This window comes from Biomphalaria glabrata, chromosome 1 (genome assembly GCF_947242115.1).
Source record: "Biomphalaria glabrata chromosome 1, xgBioGlab47.1, whole genome shotgun sequence".
NCBI classification, from domain to species: Eukaryota; Metazoa; Mollusca; class Gastropoda; family Planorbidae; genus Biomphalaria; species Biomphalaria glabrata.
In genome coordinates this window covers 5,969,170-5,994,933 of record NC_074711.1, presented here as the reverse complement: position 1 = coordinate 5,994,933, position 25,764 = coordinate 5,969,170, and the positions used below count along the sequence as shown (strand labels likewise).

The 25,764-nt window shown below is 35.6% G+C and overlaps 1 protein-coding gene across 6 annotated transcripts in view; it reads left to right on the top strand.

Moving 5' to 3' along the window:
• LOC106071711 (Kv channel-interacting protein 4-like) overlaps positions 1-25,764 on the top strand; it is a 323,919-nt gene that overhangs the window by 34,083 nt on the left and 264,072 nt on the right. For 2 of the 6 annotated variants that reach the window (XM_056018422.1, XM_056018410.1), the window contains exon 3: positions 3,402-3,422. The exons of 2 other annotated variants lie outside the window; for them this stretch is intronic. In XM_056018422.1, the coding sequence (XP_055874397.1) occupies positions 3,402-3,422 (21 nt within the window). Of the gene's footprint in view, positions 1-3,398; positions 3,423-25,764 lie in introns of all 6 variants that reach the window. 2 more of the 6 variants (XM_056018418.1, XM_056018405.1) reach the window with 1 other exon arrangement.

Genomic DNA, 25,764 nt, shown 5'->3' with positions numbered 1-25,764 from the left:
ACGAACTTGCACCCCGTCATTATCCATGACAACGTACCGTAAAATTTGGGAAGTTTGATCCAGCTGTCAGGTGTACTGTCAAAAATAATAGAGAAATATTTGGCTTGTTTTACTTGCTGTATGATTTGTTTTTTAACGTGATCCCCCAATATTGTAATAAATTCATTTTGTATTTGTGGAGACATGTATGTATTCGGTCTGGAACAAAACTTAGTTGGAAGCACATGCTTCCTCAAGAGTAGATCGTACTTTGATAGTAATTTTACTAACTCCATGAAATTGCCTTGATTTTGCCCTTCCAACACTTCTTCAGCTCGCTCGCGATGCCCACGTAGTGCCAGATTTTGCTTTAGAGAAAACGAATGATGTCCAAGATTCTCTTCAGGTAGTCTCTCCAGGTTTTCGTCTTTTGTATAATCAAATCTTAGGCCTTGTTGTCAATACTATTCCCTACTCTCAGGTGAACTTCAAGTTCCCTCCAAGCAAGCGATGACTGAATGTGAGCTCTGCAGGTCTCATGGTTTTCTATTTTCGGGGATAACCTCCACCACTCATTGAATCCATCTTTGGATTTAAATGAAGATTTGGTTCAGAGGGTATGCAGGGGAAGCAAAATAAGGATTCTTTTTTTGGCGAATAACACATCCACTTTCTAAGAACTTTCTCGCCGTTTGACATTTGCCGGATAAACCAAGCCTTTGAAAGCTTTCTAGCCTTTCCTTTTGCTGATTCTTGATATGTAACAGATTTTCACCCTCTAGACTCTTTGATCCATGCCTTCAGCCGTTTCAATCAGAGATGCCGATTTCTCCGTCTGAGCTTAAAATGGTTTTGAGGCGCCAGCCAGACTAGTCAGTCTTGAGCACTGTTCATCATTTTGTTTACGTTACAGTATTACAATTAACTAGTTAGTTTAAAAAATCGTAGAAAACAAAGGTTAGCTTATTTAAAAATATTGACATTACAATAGAATTATTTCCAAAAATTAAACTATAAAGAATCATAAAGAAATGAACAAACTAAGACAATTGTTTAGAGCTAGAGTTTAGTAATATATTTGTAAACTCTATATCTAGATTAAACCAGTGGACTAAACAATAAAGTAAAAAAAGGTTGGCCTATCTTCTTCTTCTTCTTTATATTACAGAGCATTGATCAGTGTAGTAACAACATGTACCGTGTGTCCGAAATAAATCTAGTAAATTAGATCTCAACTGTTCTATAGCTTACATTGTATGGAAGAAATAGTCAAGGAGATGAAACAAAATAACGACATGACTAGTTCATAAATCGTTAGTTCATGTTTAAAATACAGTAGTTTATGTTTGTTCGTGTCCATACAATTTGTCTTTTTTACTGAAACGCTCAGGTAAATAGGAAATTAATACACGCTGGGGGAATTTTGGTGCCCCTCTCCACCTGGTGCCCTGTGCGGCCCGCACCACCCGCACATTGGTAGCTACGCCACTGGGGGGTAGCGACCCACAGGTTGAGAACCCCTGATCTAGAGAGAGTGAGAGAGAGAGAGAGAGTGTGAGAGAACGAGAGAGAGAATCTGAGAGAGAGAGAGAGTGAGAGAACGAGAGAGAGAATCTGAGAGAGAGAGAACGTATTCTTTCATAAGGGACGCTATGGCTTGACGATTTTTCAATAAAAATTTACATTAGTTCCTTCCCTTGGATTTACATTAAATGCAAACTACTCAAAACCCATTTGAAATCTATTATTTGAGTTTTATATAAAAACCAATCCTCACATCAGTTTATTGTGCACACTATTTCTATTACCTCTAAAGTTAACAATTATTAAAAAAAAAAAAAAAAAAAAAAAAAAAAAAAATTATTAATGTATTACTATTTAACATCAATCGACTTGTCCTTTTTTATTTCAGTCACGTGATGCAATTACCATTACTAACTACAATTTCTCTTCTAAGCTTGCAAATTCTTCATTGGAATAAACAAAACCTGGGTGGACGCGGTTCTTGAGAACGGCTCTAACAATATTCCAAGAAATTTGACACCTTTTATATATCTATCTTAAGTAAAAAAAAAATTGGTCAAACTGGGAAAACTATGATTTGACGGTTATAATTTCTTTGAAGTGTAATTAATAATTAAATTGGTCTGGAGGTCTAGACAATCCTTGCCTTGAACACACATACGCCAGCGGGTATTCCCGCATCTCTTCATTAGAGAGTAAAATAAAGAAATAGACATAACATCTTCTAAGACTGGATCACAGACCTATACATATTATACCTAGACATAGACTAGACATGGAGCTCTCTAACACACAGACATATAGTATACCTAGACTGGACATGGACATCTCTAACACACAGACATATAGTATACCTAGACTGGACATCTCTAACACACAGACATATAGTATACCTAGACTGGACATGGACATCTCTAACACACAGACATATAGTATACCTAGACTGGACATGGACATCTCTAACACACAGACATATAGTATACCTAGACTGGACATGGACATCTCTAACGCTACACACAAATGTCGTGAAAAAAATGAAAAAGCTGAAACAAGGCGTTGTTTTGTAAAGTAGTTATAAGAAGTAAAGTTGTTTTTTTTCAACTCTAATCTATGTAAAGGACCTCATTTACCAATCGTAGACAAAGAACATTTAGTCACGTGATAATATTGATAAAAACTACGGAAAAAAAACTGTCACGTGATAGCCATTGTGTATTAAACATTAGATCGTAATTTGTATAGAAGAGATAGAGAATTATCATGTGGCTGGATGTTGTTTGTTTACGATTGGTGAATGAGGTAAATTGAAAAAAAAAAAGAGCACTCTCGTCTCATAATTATTATTTTGACATTTTTAGATACATAATCTAGATCTAGAAAGATCTAGGTAATCAATCTATTTACATGTACAATCTAAAATCCTAAGATGATTAAAATTAACAGACTTGAATTATTTCGATCTAGGATTTTCGAAACATTATCTCAATGAAAACCAACAGGAAAGGATACTGCATTATTTCTAAACTTTGAAAACTAAAGATCATTACTTTTCTAAGACAGAAAATATCGATTTTCCTAGATTCGGGGAGACACTTCCTTCGAATGTAAGCTGCGGACTCGAATTTAAGTCGCAAATGAACTTTGAAACTAAACGGGGTGACTTACAGTCGACAGAGTACTGTATTTGTCTTGACACTATTTTAACATTGGAAAAGTTTCTTGTATGTTCAGAGACTGACACAACATAACATGTGCAGATAAAAATCCATTCATTGTAATTGTAATTATTGTTTCGTGTATTTTAGTTCACTGATTTTCTTTTTTAAAACTAGTAGCAAGTTTTGAATAATTAGGTCAATGAGTAATGCTGTTTTATTCTGCTACATCTCTCATAGGAGGAGGGGAGGAGTCAATGGCAGGTAGGTCCTTTTATAGCAACCCTATAGCAGTAGGTCTGTAATGCTAGGTCGTTGACTTGCTAGGTCAGTAGTTTGTGTGGATAATCTAAGTGTGTACGAACTAGGTATGTCCTTGATTTAATAGCGATTGCCTTCCTTAGACAATCAGTTAAACTTTATGGTAAATAGTTAAATTGTATGGTAAATAGTTAAACTCTATGGTAAATAGTTAAACTCTATGGTAAACAGTTAAACTCTGTGGTAAACAGTTAAACTCTTTGGTAAACAGTTAAACTCTATGGTAAACAGTTAAACTCTGTGGTAAATAGTTAAAATCTGTGGTAAATAGTTAAAATCCATTGCAAATAGTTATATCCCTGGTGAATGTTATGTATAACAAATAACTTAAAGTTGTCACACCCCTCATTAACTGCATGTTGCCAAAGTAGTTTCTCAGTGACATCACTCAAGCGTGGATTGCACTTAGCAACATGTAGAAACACCATACAGCTTGTATTTCTCAAACCTTTGCCATTGATACCCCACATTGTAAACTATTTTTTGTGACCTCATTAATTAGCTATTATCTACCTCACCAGTGCCCGGTACGGAGCCCCCGGCGCCAAATCTTTTCCCTACATTTTGAGCTTTAGAAATTTGTTCTACCCTGAGTGCACATCGCACAATTTCACTTAGTTCATTGCTGTGAGCTAGACCCTCTAACTTTATTTTAATGTCATTTATTTCTATTTCTTTTATTTCTTTATAGTTCTTACTATCTATTTCGTTTATGTCTAGCTCTTTTATTTTTATTTCTTTTGTTTCATTTTCTGTTTATTTCTATTTCCGACTGTTGTTATGTAAACCCTACATAATGCAGGCACCAACACAACCATCGCCACCACCACCACCAACGGCAACAATATCAGCAACAACGTCATGACAACAATAACAACTACAACAACGAACTGGTGGTGGCTAAGCGGTAAAGCGCTTGGCTTTCGAACCTCGGTCCCGGGTTCGAATCCTTGTGAAGACTGGGATTTTTTAAATTTCGTACACCGTAGGCCACAGAAGCTGATGACCTTTACACCATCTGCCCTACAAGGTCTGAAAGGGGAACTTTATTTTTTTTTAAATTTTTTTACGAGTCCATAAGTCTAACATATAAGACAGTGTCTTTTCACATGTTTAATTCAGTTTGTACATCTTCGTTGAATGACTAATTATACCATAGTTATATCCCTTTATCATTATATAGGTCATCGTAAACTCAAGACTAGCCCCGCCTCTTCCCTTGTTCTGTTGAAAACAAGGCGCGCTAGTAAATGAGATCAATCAGGCGCCATCTGCCACTCGGGGTTACACAATGAGTGGCTTAAATACCGTCACGGACCAATTAGTCGGAAAGGGAAAATAAGCACAGAGACAGGGTGGAGAAAGGACGGACCGTGGGTATGGGTGTCATATTTAAATACAATATCTAGTTGCAGGGGCGGACGCCCGATAGAGAGTACTGATGAGGAACGATGATTTTGGACACGGAAGATACTGATGGAGGATAATGATGGAGGATAATGATGGAGGATAATGATGGAGGATAATGATGGAGGATAATGATGAAAATACTGATATAGAACACTGATTGAGGATGTTGATAGAGGATAGATGAAGGATACTGATGTAAGATAGATGAAGGATACTGATGTAAGATAGATGAAGGGTACTGATGTAAGATAGATGAAGGATACTGATGTAAGATAGATGAAGGGTACTTATGTAAGATAGATGAAGGATGCTGATGTAAGATAGATGAAGGATACTGATGTAAGATAGATGAAGGATGCTGATGTAAGATAGATGAAGGATACTGATGTAAGATAGATGAAGGATACTGATGTAAGATAGATGAAGGATACTGACGTAAGATAGATGAAGGTTACTCATGTAAGATAGATGAAGGATACTGATGTAAGATCGATGAAGCTGATGTAAGATAGATGAAGGATACTGATGTAAGATATATGAAGGATACTGATGTAAGATAGATGACGGATACTGATGTAAGATAGATGAAGGATACTGATTTAAGATAATGAAGGATACTGATTTAAGATAGATGAAGGATACTGATGTAAGATAGATGAAGGATACTGATGTAAGATAGACGAGGGATACTGATATTAGATAGATGAAGGATACTGATGTAAAATAAACTAAATTCTGAACTTTTTCATGGTGATAACAAATATGAAAACAAATAAAAAAAAATTTTTTTTCTTCAGTTAAGAATATGACATCTTTATAGTGGATTCCACATATAAATCCTTAAATCGCACCGTGTTGGGTTTGAACCAGAAGGGCAGAGTATTAAAGAACAAAAGTACTAATAACATCTTCCTTTTTTAAGAACGCCTATATGTTATTTTGTTTCGTTGAATGATATATTTAAATAACTAGGTGCTCTAGAATGATGTTTTAGGGTTACAAAATAATAAGATGTACATTATAGAATTTATACTAAGAAAGCCACCTTACCCCATTTAGTATTTCTATTCTATGAGCAATTATTAATGACCACTGGTCAGCTAGAATTACACATGACAATGTTGAAGACCTTAAATTGATTTCAATTAATTCAATGTTGGCTTAGTTCCCCTACATTCTACTCGAACTGTAAAAATTATCTTAGGGTGGGATCCAGACATCAGAAAGATATCTCTTGGGCCCTGGGTTGACCTTAAAGGCTCCAGCCAACAGGACAGCAGTTCTAGGAGGGAGAAGCACGATGTCTCAGTGGACAACGCTAGCCCCCGCATGGCGTGCACCCAATGTAGTGTATTTATTGAAACCGCGCCAGCGTGTTTTCTTTGCATCAGCCACGGGGAGTGGGGTAGGGGTGGAGAGATTAAGGGCGCTTAGTTTCTGTCTGCACTCATAGTCTAAGGATACATTTCCCTGCTTCTCCCCACTTCTCTGACTCCACCGTGAGTACTCATGTACTCAGTAAGTAAGTATATCTTTTATTATCTATTCCTCAGATAAAATATTGTACATAGTATACTTTGTTTTATTGAGGTCAATTTAATTGAACACAGAGCGTGAATGAAGAAATCTTGACTTATTCATGTGTACCCTGCAAGGGCGCATAGGGCCGCAACCACACCTCTCCACCCAACTCTGTTCAGATCAGCTTTCTTCATCTGCTTCCATGTCATTCCAGCATCCTCGGCTTCACTGATGACTGACCTCTTCCAGGTTTGCTTGGGTCTGCCCACTTTCCTCTTTCCATGCGGATTCCAATCAACTGCCTTCCTCGCAACATCGGTTATTGGTTTTCGCAGGGTGTGTCCCACCCAGCGTTACTTTCGCCTTTAAATATCATTTGGTTTGGGTTTTTGGTTGTCTCTTTCCCACAAGTTCACAGAAGATATCTTTCGGACCATCTAATTCCCAAAATTCCGCGTTGGCTTTTATTGGTGAAGGTTTGGAGTTTTCCGTTTTTGTGTTAACCTGACTCTCCTTGTCTCAGACCTGTACAAAAGAACCGACTTGACGTTTGTGTGAAAGATTCGGATCTTGTTCTGTAGAGACAGTGCTTTGGGTCGTGAACACGAGTTTGGAATGACCGGAAGTACGGGTATATGAAAGAGCGAGATTGACCATGTAAGAAGTAAAACAGTGACCATCTATTTCATTAACTAATCCATTCTATTAATAAGGGCTTTTCTTTGGGTCTCGTATGTGTGTCCCGCGGCCTTCAGAGGCCACCTGCTGCCGGCTTCTTTTCTCTATGTCATTGATGGCGAAATTGCGCTTGAGTTGATCTTTATAGCGCTAAAAGGCGGGGGGGGGGGGAACTCTGTTACGCCGTCCTCCTTTGAGCTCAGAGAAGATTGCCTTTGGCTGTCTCTCTCCTTACAAACGACAAAAAAAAAAAACAACTTTCTGGCGTCAACGTTTGATTGTTTCTCCTCTGTCCTCGCCTCCAGAGCTGTTCCTCCTACACAAATAAACTTACCTCCAAACTTAAGAGTACATATCCACTGAACAATAAACTCACCTGAACTCAGGGTATGTAATTACTGAACTTTTTCTTCCAATATTTTGTAAGAGACAGAAGATAAAAAAGGGAAATAAATAGGGCATCTGAGGTCAGACAAAAGGATCCCCCAGGAGGGTTCTATAGAGTACAAGGTCAAACCTTCTTCCTGAATATAACGTCAATGGGTTATCCATCCCCCCCCCCCCCCCCATTTCCCTTCATAACTTTTATTCTCCTGGCCTGTCAAACTTTCCAGAAAACATTCGGCCCATTAGAAAACAAACATCCATCTACACATTTTCTCTCCAACACACGCACACACACACACGGTAGACATTGTTAGGGGGCGCGGTGGCTGAGTGGTTAGGCACTTAGCTTCCGAACCTAGAGTCCTGGGTTCGAATCTCGTCGAAGACTTGAATTTCCGCAACTTTAAGGCACCCTTGAGTCCACCGTAATGTAAAGGTTACCTGACTTTAGTTGTGGAAAATAAAGGCGGTTATCGTTGTGCTGGCCACATGACACCCTGCTCGTTAACCGTTGACCAAAGAGACAGATGACCTTAACATCATCTGCCCCCATAGATCGCAAGGTCTGAAAAGGGGGAACTTTACTTTTTTTTCTTTTTTTTTTTTTAACTTCACTAGACTTTGGTCGACGCAAAGATGCACCCATGTACCATCACTAGTATTTGAGTTTCTTTTTAGCCCTCATCCCCTGACCCTCGTCCACCTCCCCCCCCTCAACTCACAATCGTTTGTTCTACTCACGTCTCGTCCTGGCCCCAAGTTTCCGGCTATTGTTCCCAGTTTGTACCACAAATTGTTACAAAAAAGTTACGGACGTAACAGACCGAGAAAGCAAAGGGGAGGGAAGAGGTGAAAGCTCAAGTAACTTTTTTTTTTTTCGTTAACTGCCCCAGCAAGCATTTGGCCCCCATAAGAGCTAGGTCTAAGATCATGTGAGTAGTGATGGGGGGGGAGAGACTTGTTGCCATAACAACACGCTTCGGATACAAATAAAATACCCACAAAGCAAGCCGGAACAGGAAATAATGGTCCCAAGAAATAAGAAACTGAATGCATTTAAGGGGAGATAGAAACTGTATCCGGATTAAGCCAAGGGGTCGTTCTTTTAAAACGTTTCAATATTGAAGGATTGAAATCATATATAGGTCTGGGCCGGTCTATAGGCACGTCATTCCCTGGTCTCAACCCCAATACAATAAATATATTATATCTAGATGCAGAATGGATGAATCGAGGTCAGTGGGAGGGGGGGGGGAGGCGGAAAGGAGGTTAGACAACATCTGTTTCCGCAGATCGTTGAGTATTTATCGATACCAAGTGAACCTGCAAGACTCGAAAAGCAATTTTTTTCTGCTGAAGTCAGGGGCCATAACCACGTCGGCGCGGTATCGAGTGGGGGCCTCGGCAGTCAAGTTCTTTTTTATATATTTTTTATTTATGTCTTACTAGCTTGGGACTTACCTCCCCTGTGTACTCTCGTGAGAAGGTGTGTGTGCGTGTGCGTCGGTGTGAACCACTCGATACGTTCCTTAAGTGACGTCATAGGAAATTTCCGAACCTATGGATACCTATTTAGTTCGACTTATTGTTTTCTTTAATGTTTGGTGGAGTCTGTGAGCGGATTCATCGCCATTGGATGATATAAAGTTGTTTTAAAAATATTCGTTCATTGGATATATTGCTATCTATTTCAATTAGATTTACTTTTCCCTGCACATTAAACTATGGTATAAAATTGATAATATAAATATAAAGTTGAGTTCGTAGTTTATTTCAAAGTTGGAAGAAAAAGGTTGATTACTATAATTATTCTGTTTCATAATTTTTAATTTTATATATTAATTTTCATCGGCGACGTTGCCATATTCAAATAGTAGCCAATCTTTCCAATTTTTTTATTTTTCAAATTTTTTTAACCCTAAGGATCGTGTTACAAAACTATTTTATATTAGGGGATTTTCATAAATGGAGTCTCCCGTGTATCCGGTGTGCAGGATACGGAAGTATTGATGAGCTGAGTTTTGTTTTGAAACGTATTCCATTATTGTCTCTTCTCTTTCTGACCTGAAGAATCATCTCATTGTCTCTTCTGTTTGTAGCACAAAGTAATTTTCATTTTTTTAGTTGCAACATTGATCTTTTTTTTAAAGTGTCCTTATGATTGTATATTTCGTCTCTAGATCACTTTCTCTTCTTTTTCTTTTTCACGTTATCTTATTGCTCAATGTCAAGAGGGTTTTAAAAAGTTCTAAATGCAGCCAAAGAGCAGATAACTGTGATTCAAACGTAAATATGAAAATTTATTATTACATTACTTCCGATATGAAAACACACACAAAAAAAACAAGTGTATGTGTATGTTTTTGAAACAAAGAAAGGGTGTCAGAAGTAGTCCATAAGAATTATCAAAATTTTAGAATGTTTTAATGCTTTTTTCATACTAGGTCTTTTTAAATCCAATTTATGTAGATCTTCATGATTTTATTTAGAAAATTGAGAAGTCTTTTTACTTTTACTTACTTAGAATTAGAATTGAACTATACAGTTGAGTTCCACATCCCCCTCTCTCTGAGCCTGCTCTCTGTTTTTGCACCTTCTTCGCTAGTATTACTATTACACAGATGTTCGATACAGTCGCGGGGATCAATGACTCTATTTCATTTTTTTTTTAAATTAACATTTCAAAGAAACTTTGATGAAAGAAACAAATCTACAATTTGAGCCGAATTTTGAAATATGTCCAAGTCAAACTTTGAAGTATACTATAAAAGTCTAACATAAAATAGAAATATACAATGTAATATAAACAAAGCCATGAAAGCACTAAAGTACAGTAACTCTGCATAAGTTGTACTTGAAGTATTGTTAAAGTACATCGACAATTCTAGATGATTGAGTATCTTGTAAGGTGTATTACACATGCGAGTTCTAAACATACTCGTAGTCCGAAGATTAATGAGAAAAAGCGGATTAACTCTTTCTCTCCGTATTTACCACATTCTGATGGAATCAACGTTAGTATCGTCTGTTAGGAGAGAAAGAGTTAAAAACAAAGTCGCATTATGATCGTGTAAAAATTACATAAGTCATCATAAAACATAATAATGTATTGATTACACACAGATTATACCAACAGATTAAAAAAAAAAATTAAATATACAGCAGAAAATTGAACGGATGTATTATTTTTTTTTGTTTTGCATGCTTTATATTCATTTGAAAAACTTTCCGATATTTCCAAACGATAGCCTATGTTCACTTATTGCCTCAATAGCTGCGTGATTTAATTATTCACTGACACCTGTTAATCGGCTTATGAAATATTTCCTCATTCTTACAGTAATTCACTAATCTTATCTAGTCTTCACTAATCTTATCTAGTCTTCACTAATCTTATCTAGTCTTATAAATTATAGACGTTAATTCAAATTAGAGATAATTACTCCATGCGTAATTCATCTTCCAGTCTAGTCGTGCGTGTTATCAGTGACTTATACTCTGTTAAGTCGTCGGTTTTCCTGGCTGATTCAGGCAACCCATTCCATGCTCTAATGACACTAATGGTAATAAAGGAGCGTGGATACGTATTGAAATAGGGTTAAAGGTTAGAGCTTTTTTTTTTTTAAAGTTGGCAACAGTGAAGGTCAACTAGGCGTCCTTGACCTTGTTTATCGTGAAAACTTCCAATACTTTAAATTGACTTCTGCCTCAGCATAACCTGACCTTTGTGCAGGGGCGTACTGGCTATATGAGCATTTGGGCAAATGCCCAGTGGGCCGGTACCCAAATGGGCCGGTAGGGCTACCTAGAGGGCCTAATAAATGCCACTATGACACGTATTAAATTGTTAAAGGTTTTATAATATTCTCTTGTAAAAGACGCCCTCTGAGCGTCGTGTTTAAAAAATATATTTTACAGACTCTACAGTGTAATGCTAATTTAATTTAATAAACATTTTCCGAAATAATGTAATAGTCTACATCCGTAGATAGTGTTAGTATTAGGCCTCATCTTTTTAGGGCCCACACTTTTAGTGATTAAAAAGAAACACAAGGCCAGCTATATTTCTCATAAAGATACAGAGTCCATCGTATGCATGCGTTCAGTTATCGATACATTATCTAACTTAATGATTTTGAGGACAGGTAGACCTAGAAATGGATGCCCTTCAAATGATATACAATTTGTGGGCCGGATTGTATAGAAATGCCCGGGCCGATTTTAACACCCAGACCGCCCCTGCCTTTGTGTCTGCATAACTTACACCGATGTGTTAGAAAACTCGGCCTCTTTATCGTCTCCGTTATGTTGTATTATATTGTAAAAAGCATATATGTTGGAAAGGCGTTATTTTAATCTAACTTACAAAAACACGCTGTGGGGTATTTTCAAATAGGAGAAACAGTGTAGAAAATAGGGAAGTATTAATAATAATAATAAATAATAATAATAATAATACTCTTTATTATCCATAAAGAAATTAGTCTTACAATGTGTGCAAACAAAGCATGATAACTATGGAAAACCAAAATATACATTCACACCAGGTGTCACTCATATGCGAAAGTTTATGTCCGATAGTTGGATTATATTCAAGGATGTGTGTCCACACTTTAGCTCTATAGGATCAAATTTCTAATCCGATTTCCCTTTAACACCAAGTAAGCTAATTGCTTATTTCGCAACACTAATCTTTCAATATGACGTTCGTCGCTCTATGTTTCGGTTATTTGTTTTAAAATCATTATCTTTCTTCGGGGCTCCATTACATCGCCACCACATTTCTCCAAATTTTGGTGTCATCTTTTACTCTATTTGTATATTTATTATTTATTAATTCAGTTGTTTAGATTTCTCGATCTTAAAAAAAATTGTTAATCAAGACAAGAATACTGTTACTAACCTTTGGTGTGAAAATCTCGAACAGAAAAAAAACAACTAACTTTATTTCTTTTAAGTGATAAATACTATGCAAAGCAGCCTCTTTCTGATCTTGTGATCAATGGGGCTGATGACGTAAAGGTAATCTGTGGCCAAAGGTTATCGAGTGTGTCATGTGGCCAGCACAACGACCAACTGCCTTCACTGCTTACCAAATAATGTCAAGGTACCCCTAAGACTTGGCTGGACTATACATTCCAAAAGTTAAAATCCCAGTTTCCTTCGGGAACCGAACTAGAGGCTATTTTGGAGTCCACGCGCTTTACCAAGTAACCACCACACCCCTTTTTTTTTTAAATATTAATTTTACCGTTACCTTTACATATCCCTTAGTTTTCTGTATCGTTGGGGCACCATTCAAGATTTTTCGGCCGTCTTTCTCCATTCCTCTCTGTCCTTTGCCTCAGTTAAAACCTCGTTCAATGTTACTGTTATCTTCCTATCGCTTTCTCTGTCTGCCTCTTCTTCTTTTTCCCGAAACTGTTCCCTGAAGAAAGGTCTTTGCGAGCCCCAAAGACCTTGTAATATGTTTTAGCTTGCCTTTTTTGACGATAGTTAGCAGGTCATCATGGGGTCCAGTAAGCCTTTCTCTAATCTCTTTGTTTGTGATGCGTTCTTTAAATATAATACCTAGGATCCCCCTCTAGCATCTCAATGTTAATGCTATGTAATTAATTTTTTGTGAATTTTTGTGTGTGCAAATGACATATATGTATTTGTAATATCTAACAGACGTTTCATTCAATTTAAGAAAATAACATTTGCTTAAGTTTCTTAAAATTTTGAATGAAATATCTAGCAAAATATTTAAACAAAAATAGAATAAAATTGCAAGGCTTTGTGGAAGCAGGGCGCTTTTAGCGCATTCATTTTGGCGCAATGGCTGTGTTGATGGTCTATTTTGTTGATGAGTATATATATGTTACTGGTGCATGCGAGTCCATATGACACAACAACAGAATGAATCAAGAATATACTTAATAACGCAGGCTGATAACTTCAACAATTTAATAAACAATAAAAAGGGCACAGTCCTCTGTCGTCGCTAGCCTAGCGTCGTCCTCTTAGGCGTCTTGTCCGTTATTCTTCTTGTTCATCAACCTACTCTGTTCTTACTCGTCACATTACTTAGGAAAAACCCGATTCACATCAACTTCTACGCATCTTGTGTCATTACATATTTCCTCCCCCCTTTATCAAAAAAAAAATTTTGTCAATTTTTTTTTTTTCAGTCTAAAACACTATCCCTACTGTCATGTCTGTACAATATATATGGCCAAAATTTTGGGGAAAGACAAAACAAACATATATCTTGATCTTGATGGACATCATCATGTTTCCCATCTTCATCAGTTCCTGGTAAAATTGTCCATGTTCATAAAGCTCATAAAGTTCCATTGGAATATTCCATAAGGAGTGATAAATGCAGTATAAGGTTTAGCTCTATTGGTTAAAGGAATTTGCCAATATCCTTTTGTCAGATCCAATTTTGTAAATACTTTAGCATTGGACAATTTGTGTAATATGTCATCAATGTTAGGCATAGGGTAAGGATCAAATTCAGTTATTTTATTTAACTGTCTATAATCTATGCATAACCTTATATTCCCATTTTTTTTCTTTGCTATAACTATTGGTGAAGCATAAGCTGAATTGGATGGTTCTATTATTCCTAGCTTTAATAAGTTGTCTATTTCATCTTTAACTTTTCCCTGTAAGTGTAATGGAATCCTATAAGGCTTCATGAAAATAGGTTTGTCACTAGTTAACTTTATGTCATGCTTTATGATATTTGTTTTTCCTGGCAAACTGGAAAAAATTTCTTTAAAATCACTGATTACATTTATTATGTCTTTTGTTTTTTCTGGAGATAAATTTTCTAAATTCAGTTTTTCCCATGTTTGGTTATCTTTAGTTTCTAGTATAGGAATATTTTTAATATCATTTTCATTAGTTTCCTCATTGATTAAAACAATTAAACATTCATCTACTTGATTTTCATTTTCCACAGTTTCTGTATCTAACTTTTGAGTTTGATTTTCATTGTTTACTTCTGTATCCAAATTTTGAAATTGATTTTCATTTCTCTCATTGTATAACTTCAAATTATTTATATGATATGTTTTTATTTTTCCATTCATATTAATCTTATAGTTTACTTCACTTGTTTTATTTGTAACAACAAATGGACCCTTCCACTGTTTTCCTAATTTGTTTTTTAAGTCAATTACCAAAAGTAATACCTTGTCTCCTACCTCCAATGTTCTTAATTTTCTTTTTTCATTTAAGTTCTCATATACTGTTTCTTTATATTTCATGTTATTCTCAAAAGCTTCCGCCCATATTTGTTTTAAATCTAAAGCTGTTTCATTGTCATTTTCCTTTTCTATTTTATTTAAGATCAAACTTTCTTTAAAAATTTGTATTTCATCCCTAGGTTTCCTTCCATGTACTAACTCATATGGTGAAAATTGAGTTGCCTCATGAATATTATTTCTAATAGAAAATAGAACAAAATTAATATATTGATCCCAGTTTTTCTGATTATTTTCTACAATTTTAGCTAAGGATCTTTTTATAACACCGTTAAGGCGTTCACAAAGCCCGTTGGCTTCCGGGTGGAATGGTGATGATTTAATGTGTTCTATACCATATTTTAATATCCATCTTTTAAATAACTCAGATGTAAACATAGAAGCATTGTCTGATAGTAATGTTTTTGGTATCCCATGTCTGACTATGAACTTTTGATCTAAAGCATTAATAATATTTTCTGTGTCTATATTGGATAATACCACTGCTTCAGGATATCTACTGAACATGTCTACTATTGTCAATATGTACTTATTATTATGTTCTGTTTTAGTTAAAGGTCCTATGATGTCTATTGCTATTTTTTGAAATGGTTTATTTGGTTCATCCATTGACTGTAATGGAGCTTTACCTAATTTACCCTTAAGTCCCCTTCTTTGACACATATCACATGATCTTATGTATTTTGATATGGTTCCTTTCATTTTAGGCCAAAATACTTGAGTTGCTAAATTTCTAAAACATTTCTTTATACCTCTATGTCCACTTAAATTACTGTCATGTGACAAAATCATGACATCCTTCCAATACTTTTGTGGTAAGACTAATTGTTTTATTTCTCTATCATTTATTTTTGTTTTTCTAAATAGTATTCCTTCTTCTATGACATATTTCTCCATTGGGTTATTATTTCTCCTGTCACTAATTCTGTCATATGTTTTCCCAATGATGTTATCTTGTTTTTGTTCTTGAGCCAATTTGTTTATTCCTTTCAATTTTTCTGTTTTCATTTCTTCAGTTCCATCTTTCTGTTTTTCTGCTTGCGTTTCGTCTTGTTTTTGACCTTGTATTTCAACCTCTTTCTCTTTATCTTCTTCACCATTAACTATTTCATCATTCATATCAATAAGTTCCTGAGTTTCTTGTTTTGGCTTGTTCTTAGATCTGGTTATTACCATATTACTAATGTAATTATCTGTTTCAGTATTCCTATTCTGCTGTAACCTTTCATATTTCTTTTCCCATGCTTCAATTTCCTGTCTTGAACATTCCTTCAAACCGGTTAAGTTTCCAATTAACATATCATGTCTCATGTTAGGCATGGCTACTCCCTCACAATGGCCAGTGTAAAAAGGTGTCTCAATAAACACTTTAAATACTTTAAATTCCTTTATACTGCCATCTGCCAACTCCACTTTCCTTGTATATCCCCTATAATATTGCGCCTCAATGAGATCAGCCCGAACCACGAGTGTGTTACAGCCACTATCTCGGATTGCCTTTATTGGAACATTGTTAATAAAAGCTGGGTAAAAAGCAAAATTGTTTTTATTTTCCCTAACAAAAAACACTCTGTCAGAATCTCTATTTTTATATTCCCTGCTTTTACTCCTATTGTATGTGTTATTATTGTAATTGTTGTTGTAATTGCTGTACCTATTCCTACTGTCTGCTCTGTAATTATTTCTACTATCTGTCCTATTGTAATTATGTGTACTACTTGATCTATTATAATTATTCCTACTGTTTGACCTGTTTTGTGTTCCCCTGCATCTCATAGCCATATGTCCTTTTTTCCCACATCTATAACATGTAACCTCCCTGTTGTTTGACCTATCTCTACTATTGCTATATCTAAAATGTTGGCTATCCCTACTTCTATTTCTACTTCTTTCATTGTTTTCTTGTGTATATCCCACTAGATCAATATTCTTTTTATCTTTACATGAAAAAAGGTTGTTGGGATAGGCATTTTTATATGTTCTTATTATCTCAGTAACATCATCCAAAACTTTGGGATTCCTTTCTTTGATAAATGATTGTAATTGCGGGTCACACTTAGCTATAAAATTATCAAGCAATATAAAATTTTTTAATCCCTCAAAGGTACTGTCAATCTTCTCAAATCCCAGCCATTTATTAAAATAGTCTTTTTCCAAATTTATAGTGGTTTGTGGTTCTATCTGATTGGAAGGTGTGTTTTCAAAATATTTTTTTCTGAATGTGCTGGCATTGTGTCCATATGCATTCAGCAATTCCTTTTTTAAAATTTGGTAGCTATTTTGTACAGTATGATTATGGTTTTGACAAATTGTAAGAGCTTGCCCTTGTACAAAGTCTAACAAAATTTGAGACCACTCTTCCTCCCTTATATTGCAATTAACCATTTTAATTTCATATCTCTTTAGGTAATCTGAAATGCAATCTCTAGCCTCCTGAAAGGGTTGTAGTTTTTTCCTCAACCAATGGTTGTTATCACTTGAAATATTAGTGTTGTTTGTGTGATTATTACTATTATTGGTTTCAATGTGATTGTCTGGGGCATTGGTAGTATTAGTATTAGATCTATCATTAGTATTATTGCTATTAACTTTTTGTTTATTTTGTTCAGCTTCAATTCTCAATTTCTCAAGATCATATTGTAATTTCCTATCTGCTTCTTCTTTTATTAATTGTGCTTCCCTATCTTTTTCTTTCTCCCTTATCTGATCAATTCTATCTCTCTCTATTGTCACCATTTGCTGCACATAGCTAGTTAGGTCCTTTCCTTTAAGTTCTAGCTGTTTAGCCTCAGCAATAATTTGCTGGCGAAAAGTCTCCATATAATCAAAGTTTGGAGCTGTTGCCATTATGCTTATTTTATTTTAAACAATGTCTCAATATAGTTTTGATATGGCCTCCCTATTGGCCTAAATATCACAATTTAGTTTTCACAAAAACTCACTTTCAAATACTTCTTGTAATATATATATATTTATATATTTAAATACCTTTGCTCAATGTTATATCAAGAAATATTACCTCAGTGGACTTACTCACAGCCACAATACTTGAATACAACTCAAAATTTTATATCACCTTAATTCAGTGGACTTACTTTAGACCACATAAACAAATATCAATACCTCAATACTTAATTCAATAGACTTACTTCTTGCCAATAAATACCCCTAGGACTATTCTAGTCACTAGTCTAGATTCAATACAACTTCAATACAACTTCAAATAGATAAATCAATATTATACCTCCAACAGTAAATCACAATCCAGTGATACTGACAAAAAATTTTATTCTGACCAATTAGACTGTGTTTAAACACATCTATAAAATAATGTCAACCGATTAATCGGGACAAAAGATCTATATATAAATAATTACTCCTTAGACTCAGTTGTCTTCAGGATAAAATAGATCTAAGGCTCTCATAGGTATAACAATTTAGTTAATACCTGGAAACAATCTAGAATTTATAATCTAGATTAAACGTGGCTTACCTTATCTACTTAAGATAAAATTACTAATATATAATAAGAATAGTGTAAAATAAACGTAATAAGACACAAAAAAAATAAATCTATTCTAATGAGATGAGACTTTTTAGAAGAAGTATACACTGAAAGAGACAAATAAAGATAACTTCACTTGACTTCTAAAAAAAAAATAAAATGTACGTGGATACGAACAAAACAAGACAATCTAAACAATCATCGAGACTTTATTAAATGGAGCAGGTCCACTTTCTAATGTGTCCTATAATGACGCCCTTATCAGGCAACCTGCTCTTAACAAAGATCTACTGTCCCTAATAGACTTAATTTAATAATAATGGAGAGAAAAAATAAACTTATCTTTAGTTAGATCCCCTTTGTTCAGTCCACGGAGCTACAACGGTCAGTTCCACACAAGTTCCCCACTGTCTTTGTCTTAGGCAAGGCAAGGTGTGCTCCCACAATGGCTACTCGACAGGCAGTACTGAGTTAGGCCAATCTCTCCTGTTGCTGCCACAGTATGGTACGGTTCTCAGATAAAGTCCTCTGGTAGGGTTCCAAGGTTCCGGTTCCACTTGATGATCTGTTGGTGCTGGCTTTTGTCTTCAGGTCAGGAACATAAGTCAATACTGAGACAAGCTGGTGGTGCTGTCTCCAGAGAGGTAAAAAAAATGACTAAGTCTAACTCTCTCTTTTGATGAATATAAATTAGTCAACTTTACAAGTTGATTAGATGGTCACGCAGTGTGGTAGTAGGGTATACCATCACTCGTGTGTAGATTAGATTGTAAGCTCAGCAACACTGCAACAGTCAATTAATAGCTTGAAAAACAAACCTGACAAGGTGACTCGATCCAACGGTCAGCTTGTAGATACTAGATATGTAGACTCAGATGACTTTCCGTACTCACAATAAACAGATAAACCTGACAAAATGAGGTATCTTCACTCTTGAGGTATATAGGTAGAGGTATACTGACGACGGACTGCCCTAAATCACTTCAACGGACGAAATAGTTCTGGATTCAGACACAATAGATATAGATCTAGTCAATATAGATCCAAGTTCAATCTAAAAATATCCAACATGGCTGACAAAGCTAGACGCTGGTAACGGTTTCGAATTTTCTCTAATAGAAAGTCTAGATCCACTGGAACAAAGATGCCAAAATCCAGCTGCAGTCCAGATAATTAGCACAGACGTAGGGTAGATCTAGTAGAAATAAACGAATGTTAATCCAGTACTTCTCCAGTGTACTTCGCCAAGTGTAGAATTGTAGATAGATATATCCAGAACATGAAGTTAACTAGATTGTAGATCAAAATGACGCCCTGGCCGTCGTGGGTCGCCACATCTGTTGATGGTCTATTTTGTTGATGAGTATATATATGTTACTGGTGCATGCGAGTCCATATGACACAACAACAGAATGAATCAAGAATATACTTAATAACGCAGGCTGATAACTTCAACAATTTAATAAACAATAAAAAGGGCACAGTCCTCTGTCGTCGCTAGCCTAGCGTCGTCCTCTTAGGCGTCTTGTCCGTTATTCTTCTTGTTCATCAACCTACTCTGTTCTTACTCGTCACATTACTTAGGAAAAACCCGATTCACATCAACTTCTACGCATCTTGTGTCATTACAGCTGCTAAGCCGCAGTTTTCACCAGTCGATTACTATAAATTTATCTTTTTATCTCTTATGAATTTGGGGGTTTCAGATAACTAATCCTATATCTGTGATAAACTGTGCAGTGGTTTCCAGATGAGGCAGTTCTCCGTACAGATTTCTAAAGGGTTTTGTTTTGCTGTGTGCTGACATAAGTGCTACTACAGGGTTCTATTCTGTCCTTGGCTTTAGCAAGAGATGATTTCTGACGCCTTTACAATTGGAGTTTGATTTTTCTTTTAACCTCTTCCGGTTTGAGTTGTATTTGCGGCTACTTGCTCATTGTCCCAAATTTAACTTTTTTCTTCCTTCTATTTGAAGGCGCTTTGAGCTCCTTTCGATAATAGTTATCTCGCTATTAGTATTGAGGTTTGTAAGAGATGGCTTGAATGGTCTGATATAGGAGTCCTCTATCTTTTTCAACGTTTCTTATCTTATCTTATCTTATATAATACAGACGTTACTTCAAAAAAGAAGATGATTACGTCCTACTCGTCATGCATTTAGTCATGCATATTAACCAATGACTTAGATTCTGCCAAGTCACTGGTTTTCCTGGCTAGCTCAGGCAACCCATTCCATGCTCTAATAGCACTAGGGAAGAAGGAGTATTTGTACAAATTTGTCCTAGCATATGGGACGAGGAATGTGCCTTTATCTTTGTGTCTTTCAGAGTATTTTATTAAATTTTGTTTTTGTATTTGAAGATTATGGTTCAGTGTTTTATGTATGATTGCTACTTTACTTTTGAGCCTTCTGTCCTGAAGGCTTTCTAAATTTAGTGATTTTACTAAAAGTGTTACTCTAGTCAAATGTGAATATTCGTTTGTTATGAATCTCACTGCTCTATTTTGTGTCTGTTCCAGTTTCTTAATGTTTTCTTGAGTTGAGGGGTCCCAAACGGAGGATGCATATTCTATTATTGGCCTAACCAAGGTTAAATAACATTTTAGTTTTATGTTCTTATTTGATTTATAGAAATTTCTTTTAATAAATCCTAATGCTTTGTTTGATTTTTTTGTAGTTTCATCAATATGTGGATTCCATGATAGTTTTTCATTTATTATAACACCTAGGTATTTTGCGTTTTTAGTCTGTGTTACTGGTTTGCCATGAATAAGATAAGTGGAATTAATTTGTTTTAGTTTTTTTGTTACTCTTAACAACTGACATTTTTCTGGGTGGAAAGACATGCTCCAATTTGATTCCCATTTCTGTAATTCATCTAATTCTCTTTGTAAAATATCTGTGTCTTGTGTTGTTTTTATTGTTCTATATATTATGCAATCGTCTGCAAATAATCTGACTTTTGTTCCTGAACTAATGCAATTTGGTAAATCATTTATGTAAATTAAAAATAGTAGTGGACCCAAGACTGTTCCTTGAGGTACACCTGAGTTTACTGTTATCGGTGTTGATTTAGAGCCATTTATTATTACAGTTTGTTCTCTCCCTATCAGAAAATCTTTAATCCACTGATGCAGTGGACCATTAATGCCGAAATATTTTAATTTTTTAAGCAAACTATGGTGGTGAACTTTGTCAAAAGCCTTAGAAAAATCTAGTAAGATAGCATCTATTTGTTCACTATTATCTAAACCTTTTGAAAAATCATCAATTAGTCCTATTAGTTGTGTTTCAAATGATCTATATTTCCTAAAGCCATGTTGGTATGGTGTGAGGACATTATGTTTGTCTAAGTGGTTTATGATGTTGCTACATATTATGTGTTCTAGGATTTTACATGTGATGCTGGTAAGTGATACTGGTCTGTAGTTTCCTGGGTCAGATTTTTCTCCTTTTTTAAATAGGGGGGTGACATTAGCTTCTTTCCAGTCCTTTGGTACTCTGCCCTGGTTAAGTGAAGCCTGAAAGAGTATTTTGAACACTGGGGCTAGCTCATTACTTAGTTCTTTGAGTAATCTAGCTGGAATACCATCAGGTCCAGAAGCTTTATTTGGTTTGGTGTTGGCTAATAGTTTTTGAATTCCATTTTCTTGTACTACTATATCTTCTATGTTGTTTACTTGGTTCAAATTCAGTAATATGTCTTTGTCTCCTGGGGCTGAGAATGCTGATGCAAAGTATTTGTTTAGGATGTTTGCTTTAGTTTCATTATCATTATGTATTATGTTATGTTCATCTTTTAATGGCGCTATGCCTGTTGTTTCCATTTTCTTAGACTTAATGTATGACCATAGGTTTTTGTTGTTATCTTTAGATATTACATTGTTTATGTATTCACTCTGCAGCTGTCTGCTTACTTTTTGGGTTAAGTGTTTAATTTTTATATACTTTTTGTAAACTCTTTCTGCATTAGTTTCTTTAAATTTTTTATATAGGTTTACCTTCTGTTTACAAAGCTTCTTTAGTCTATTATTAAACCAGCATTTATTTATTTTGTTTGATGTGTATTTAGTTGGTATATGATTTTCTATAATGCTTTTAAGATGGTTTTTAATGAAATTCCAGAGGTCATCGACTGGTTGGTTAATGTCTTTTTCTAATAAGAATGTTTGTTGAAAGTTTAGTGCAGCTTGGTGTAGTTGTGTCAGGTTACATTTATTCCAGAGTAAGATTTTTCTTTTGGGTTTTGTATTGGCTACTGCTTTTATCTGACTGTGTATTTTTATGATCTCATGGTCTGATAGACCAGAGATAATATCATAATCAATTACTAATCCAGGTCTGTTGGTTAAGAAGAGATCTAATGTGTTGTTTAATCTAGTTGGCTTTTTAATGATTTGATCTAAACTTAGGTTGTGTAAAGTTTCTATGAAAAGCTCATTTATGTCCTTAAGGTTTTGGTGTTTATCTATGGTTAGTGTTTTCCAATTTATATCAGGTAGGTTGAAATCACCCATAATCCAAAAAACTGCATTTTTATTTGTCTCTTTAAGTGTAGTAATCTGATTACATAGTTCCTGCATGTATTCTAAACTAGAATTTGGTGGTCTGTAAATGCTGCCTATTATTAGGGATGTTGAGGTGGTATTAATTTTACAAAATGTTGATTCTACATTTTTTGAGTTAGGTAAGGTAATTTCTTCTGCTATAAGAGTGTTTTTTATTGCTAAAAGAACTCCTCCATGATTATCAGCCCTATCTTTTCTAAAAATTTCATAATTACTATTGAAAATTTCTGCATTATAAATTTCAGGATGAAGCCAAGTTTCTGTTCCTGCAATTATGTCTGGTTTCTCACATTCTAATATTCTAACATTCGCGTGCTAATAGTCTACTTTTTGGTTGAGCAGGTGTTTCGCGACCCGGAGGCTGAGAAACATTTTTTTCATTATTGATTTTGGAATTATTTACGCATATACTTGTCCGCGGCACGCACCAGCACACACTGTCGGCCATGCGTGGAACGAGGTAACCGCTAGACGGGGTCGCATGGGGTCACGTGGGGATGTCAGAGTGGGCGTGGCTTAGCCCAAGATCAAACGGACAGTGAGATAGTGTCAATAACATGAATGTCTGAAGAAAAACTTGTCTGTCTTATTAGTGGCCCGAAAGGGGGAAAAGCCGCTATAGTTATTGGGTAGTCTGTCTGTCCGTTAGTCACAACTAGATCTCGAAAAACAAGAGAAGCTAATGGAAGATCTACATTGCACCACATTTTGTAGATGCGAAGTTTAGGTGCAAAGGTTACATTTTGATTTCTATGCGAGCCATTTTTTTTTTGTTGCCTTTGTACCTCTTTTAAATCATTGTTAAGATCAGTGTTAACTCTTTCTCTCCGTAATTATTTACCACATTCTGGTGGAATCAACGCTGGTATCGTCAGTTAGGAGAGAAAGAGTTAATTAATTATTTTTCACAAACTTCTTTACCTTAAATTCTCCTGCAACTTAGATTTATTTAAAACAGCAACAACAACACAAAACATTTTGGCAATTCGATCTACGCCTTTTATAAGCATGACAGAATACGATAGCAGATTACTTGTTAAAATACAAGATTTTAAGTTACATTTAGACAGATTGCTGTCATTCCTTAAAGACGTGAACTAAATATGGGCCTATGCCCTAAGGCATTTACAAAATTAAAGTCATTTTAAACATGATGCGCACATCTAATGTTGACGGCCGTTGACTTGTAGCACCAAACTGCTGGTAGACAACTAAACCGCTGTAGGCGTATTATATTTTAACTTAAGTCAAAGAATGATGAGGCCATACGTACACTACTGTGAATAAATCCAAACAGGCAATGGTGTTCTTGAGACAAAACGTAATGATATATCAAAATTAGAGATGGGAATCGAACCCAACTTTTAAAGTTCGGGTTCAGTTCGGTTCGGTCAGATTTAATTTCGAGTTCGGTTCGGTTCGATGACGAGTATAGTTCGGGTTCGGTTCGGTCAGGTCTAAAGTTCGGGTTCGGCTCGGTTCGATGTTATGAAATTATGTCATATCAAAATTAAGTTATAAGGTTTAATGCAATTTATTAGTTAAAACTTTTTTATTTGAATTTTTACATAAAACAAATACTTTGCAATATATAATAGGCCTATGGACAATACTTTTTCCAACATAATGTTGCCTACATACATTTAAAGCGTTGTAAAAATTTCTTAATGGAGATAGAAATAAAGATGCGGTAGGTTTTCGCTCAAGTCCGCAAGTGGTTTAATTCAGCGCGTGACTCGGCGCTAAGCGAATTTTTTAAAAAGGCTAATATCGATGAGCTTTCTTTCAGAACGCACTATTCATCATAATAAAAAAAAAGTCGAGGGCCATATTAAATCTAATAATAAAGAGGCAGACCTGGCCAATAGAATTATGCAAGGGACATTCTAGGTAGGCCTACATATTGCGCACATACTTCTATAATGGGCGTGATCTTTTTAAACAAATATTCGTGTAAAGACGTCTCTATCGAGGATTTTTTTTCACATATAAGTCGTCACTATTATAATTGCAATATACGGAAGAAATTCGACTATTCTGAGACAAAAAAAATGCAGAAGAATCACACTAGCGGAGATGTTTTAAAATGTTTTCTTCAAAACGTTTTGACCCATATTGTGCATACGCGCCTCGCAAAAAGCAGTCTTCAGTTGACAAGGTCTTATTAGAAGATAAAATGACACCTCCACTTAATATATTTTAATTTTTAAACATGTAATTATACTAATATTCAGATTAAATAAATGAGAAATGGACGAGCTCCCATCCAAATCACAAGAAAGATGATGCTTACTATAAGCTATCCCGACAAGACCAACGTCTAATCTTTCGACTCAGGACCGGACACAACAGAATGCGACAACACATGTTCCGGAAGCTCAAAATTGGAACCAGTGAAATCTGCCCATGTGGAGTATCACCAGAAAATGCCGACCACGTCCTCCAAAACTGCTCTCTCTACCAAGAGGCCCGTATAAGACATTGGCCCCAAATCACCCCAATAGAAAGAAAACTATATGACGAGCTCCCTGATTTGGAAACCACTGCGCAGTTCATCTCATGTATTGGTCCAGTCATCTGAACGCTCCAACATAACAATGAGAACGATGAAGAAGAAGAAGAAGAAGTTACACTAAAAAAAATAATTTTTTTTTCGATGCTCCCTCTCTTTGTTAGTTGGTCGTTGGTTTGTCGCTTACAAACAGCTAGTACAATTGAACCAATATAGGCATTTTATATTTTTACCGGTAAGGATAGTATAGATGGACTTCTTATGGTCCGACAGTTATGCTGGGCAGGGCACGTATCCCGTATGGGAAACGAACGTATGCCAAAGGTAGTCTTTTTTTTTTTGGTGAGCTAAAAGGTGGTCAACGTTACAGAGGCCCCCCCATGGAAACTCTTCAAAGACCAGCTTAGGCGCCAACTTTCCTTAGCTGACATAGAAGAGAGCACCTGG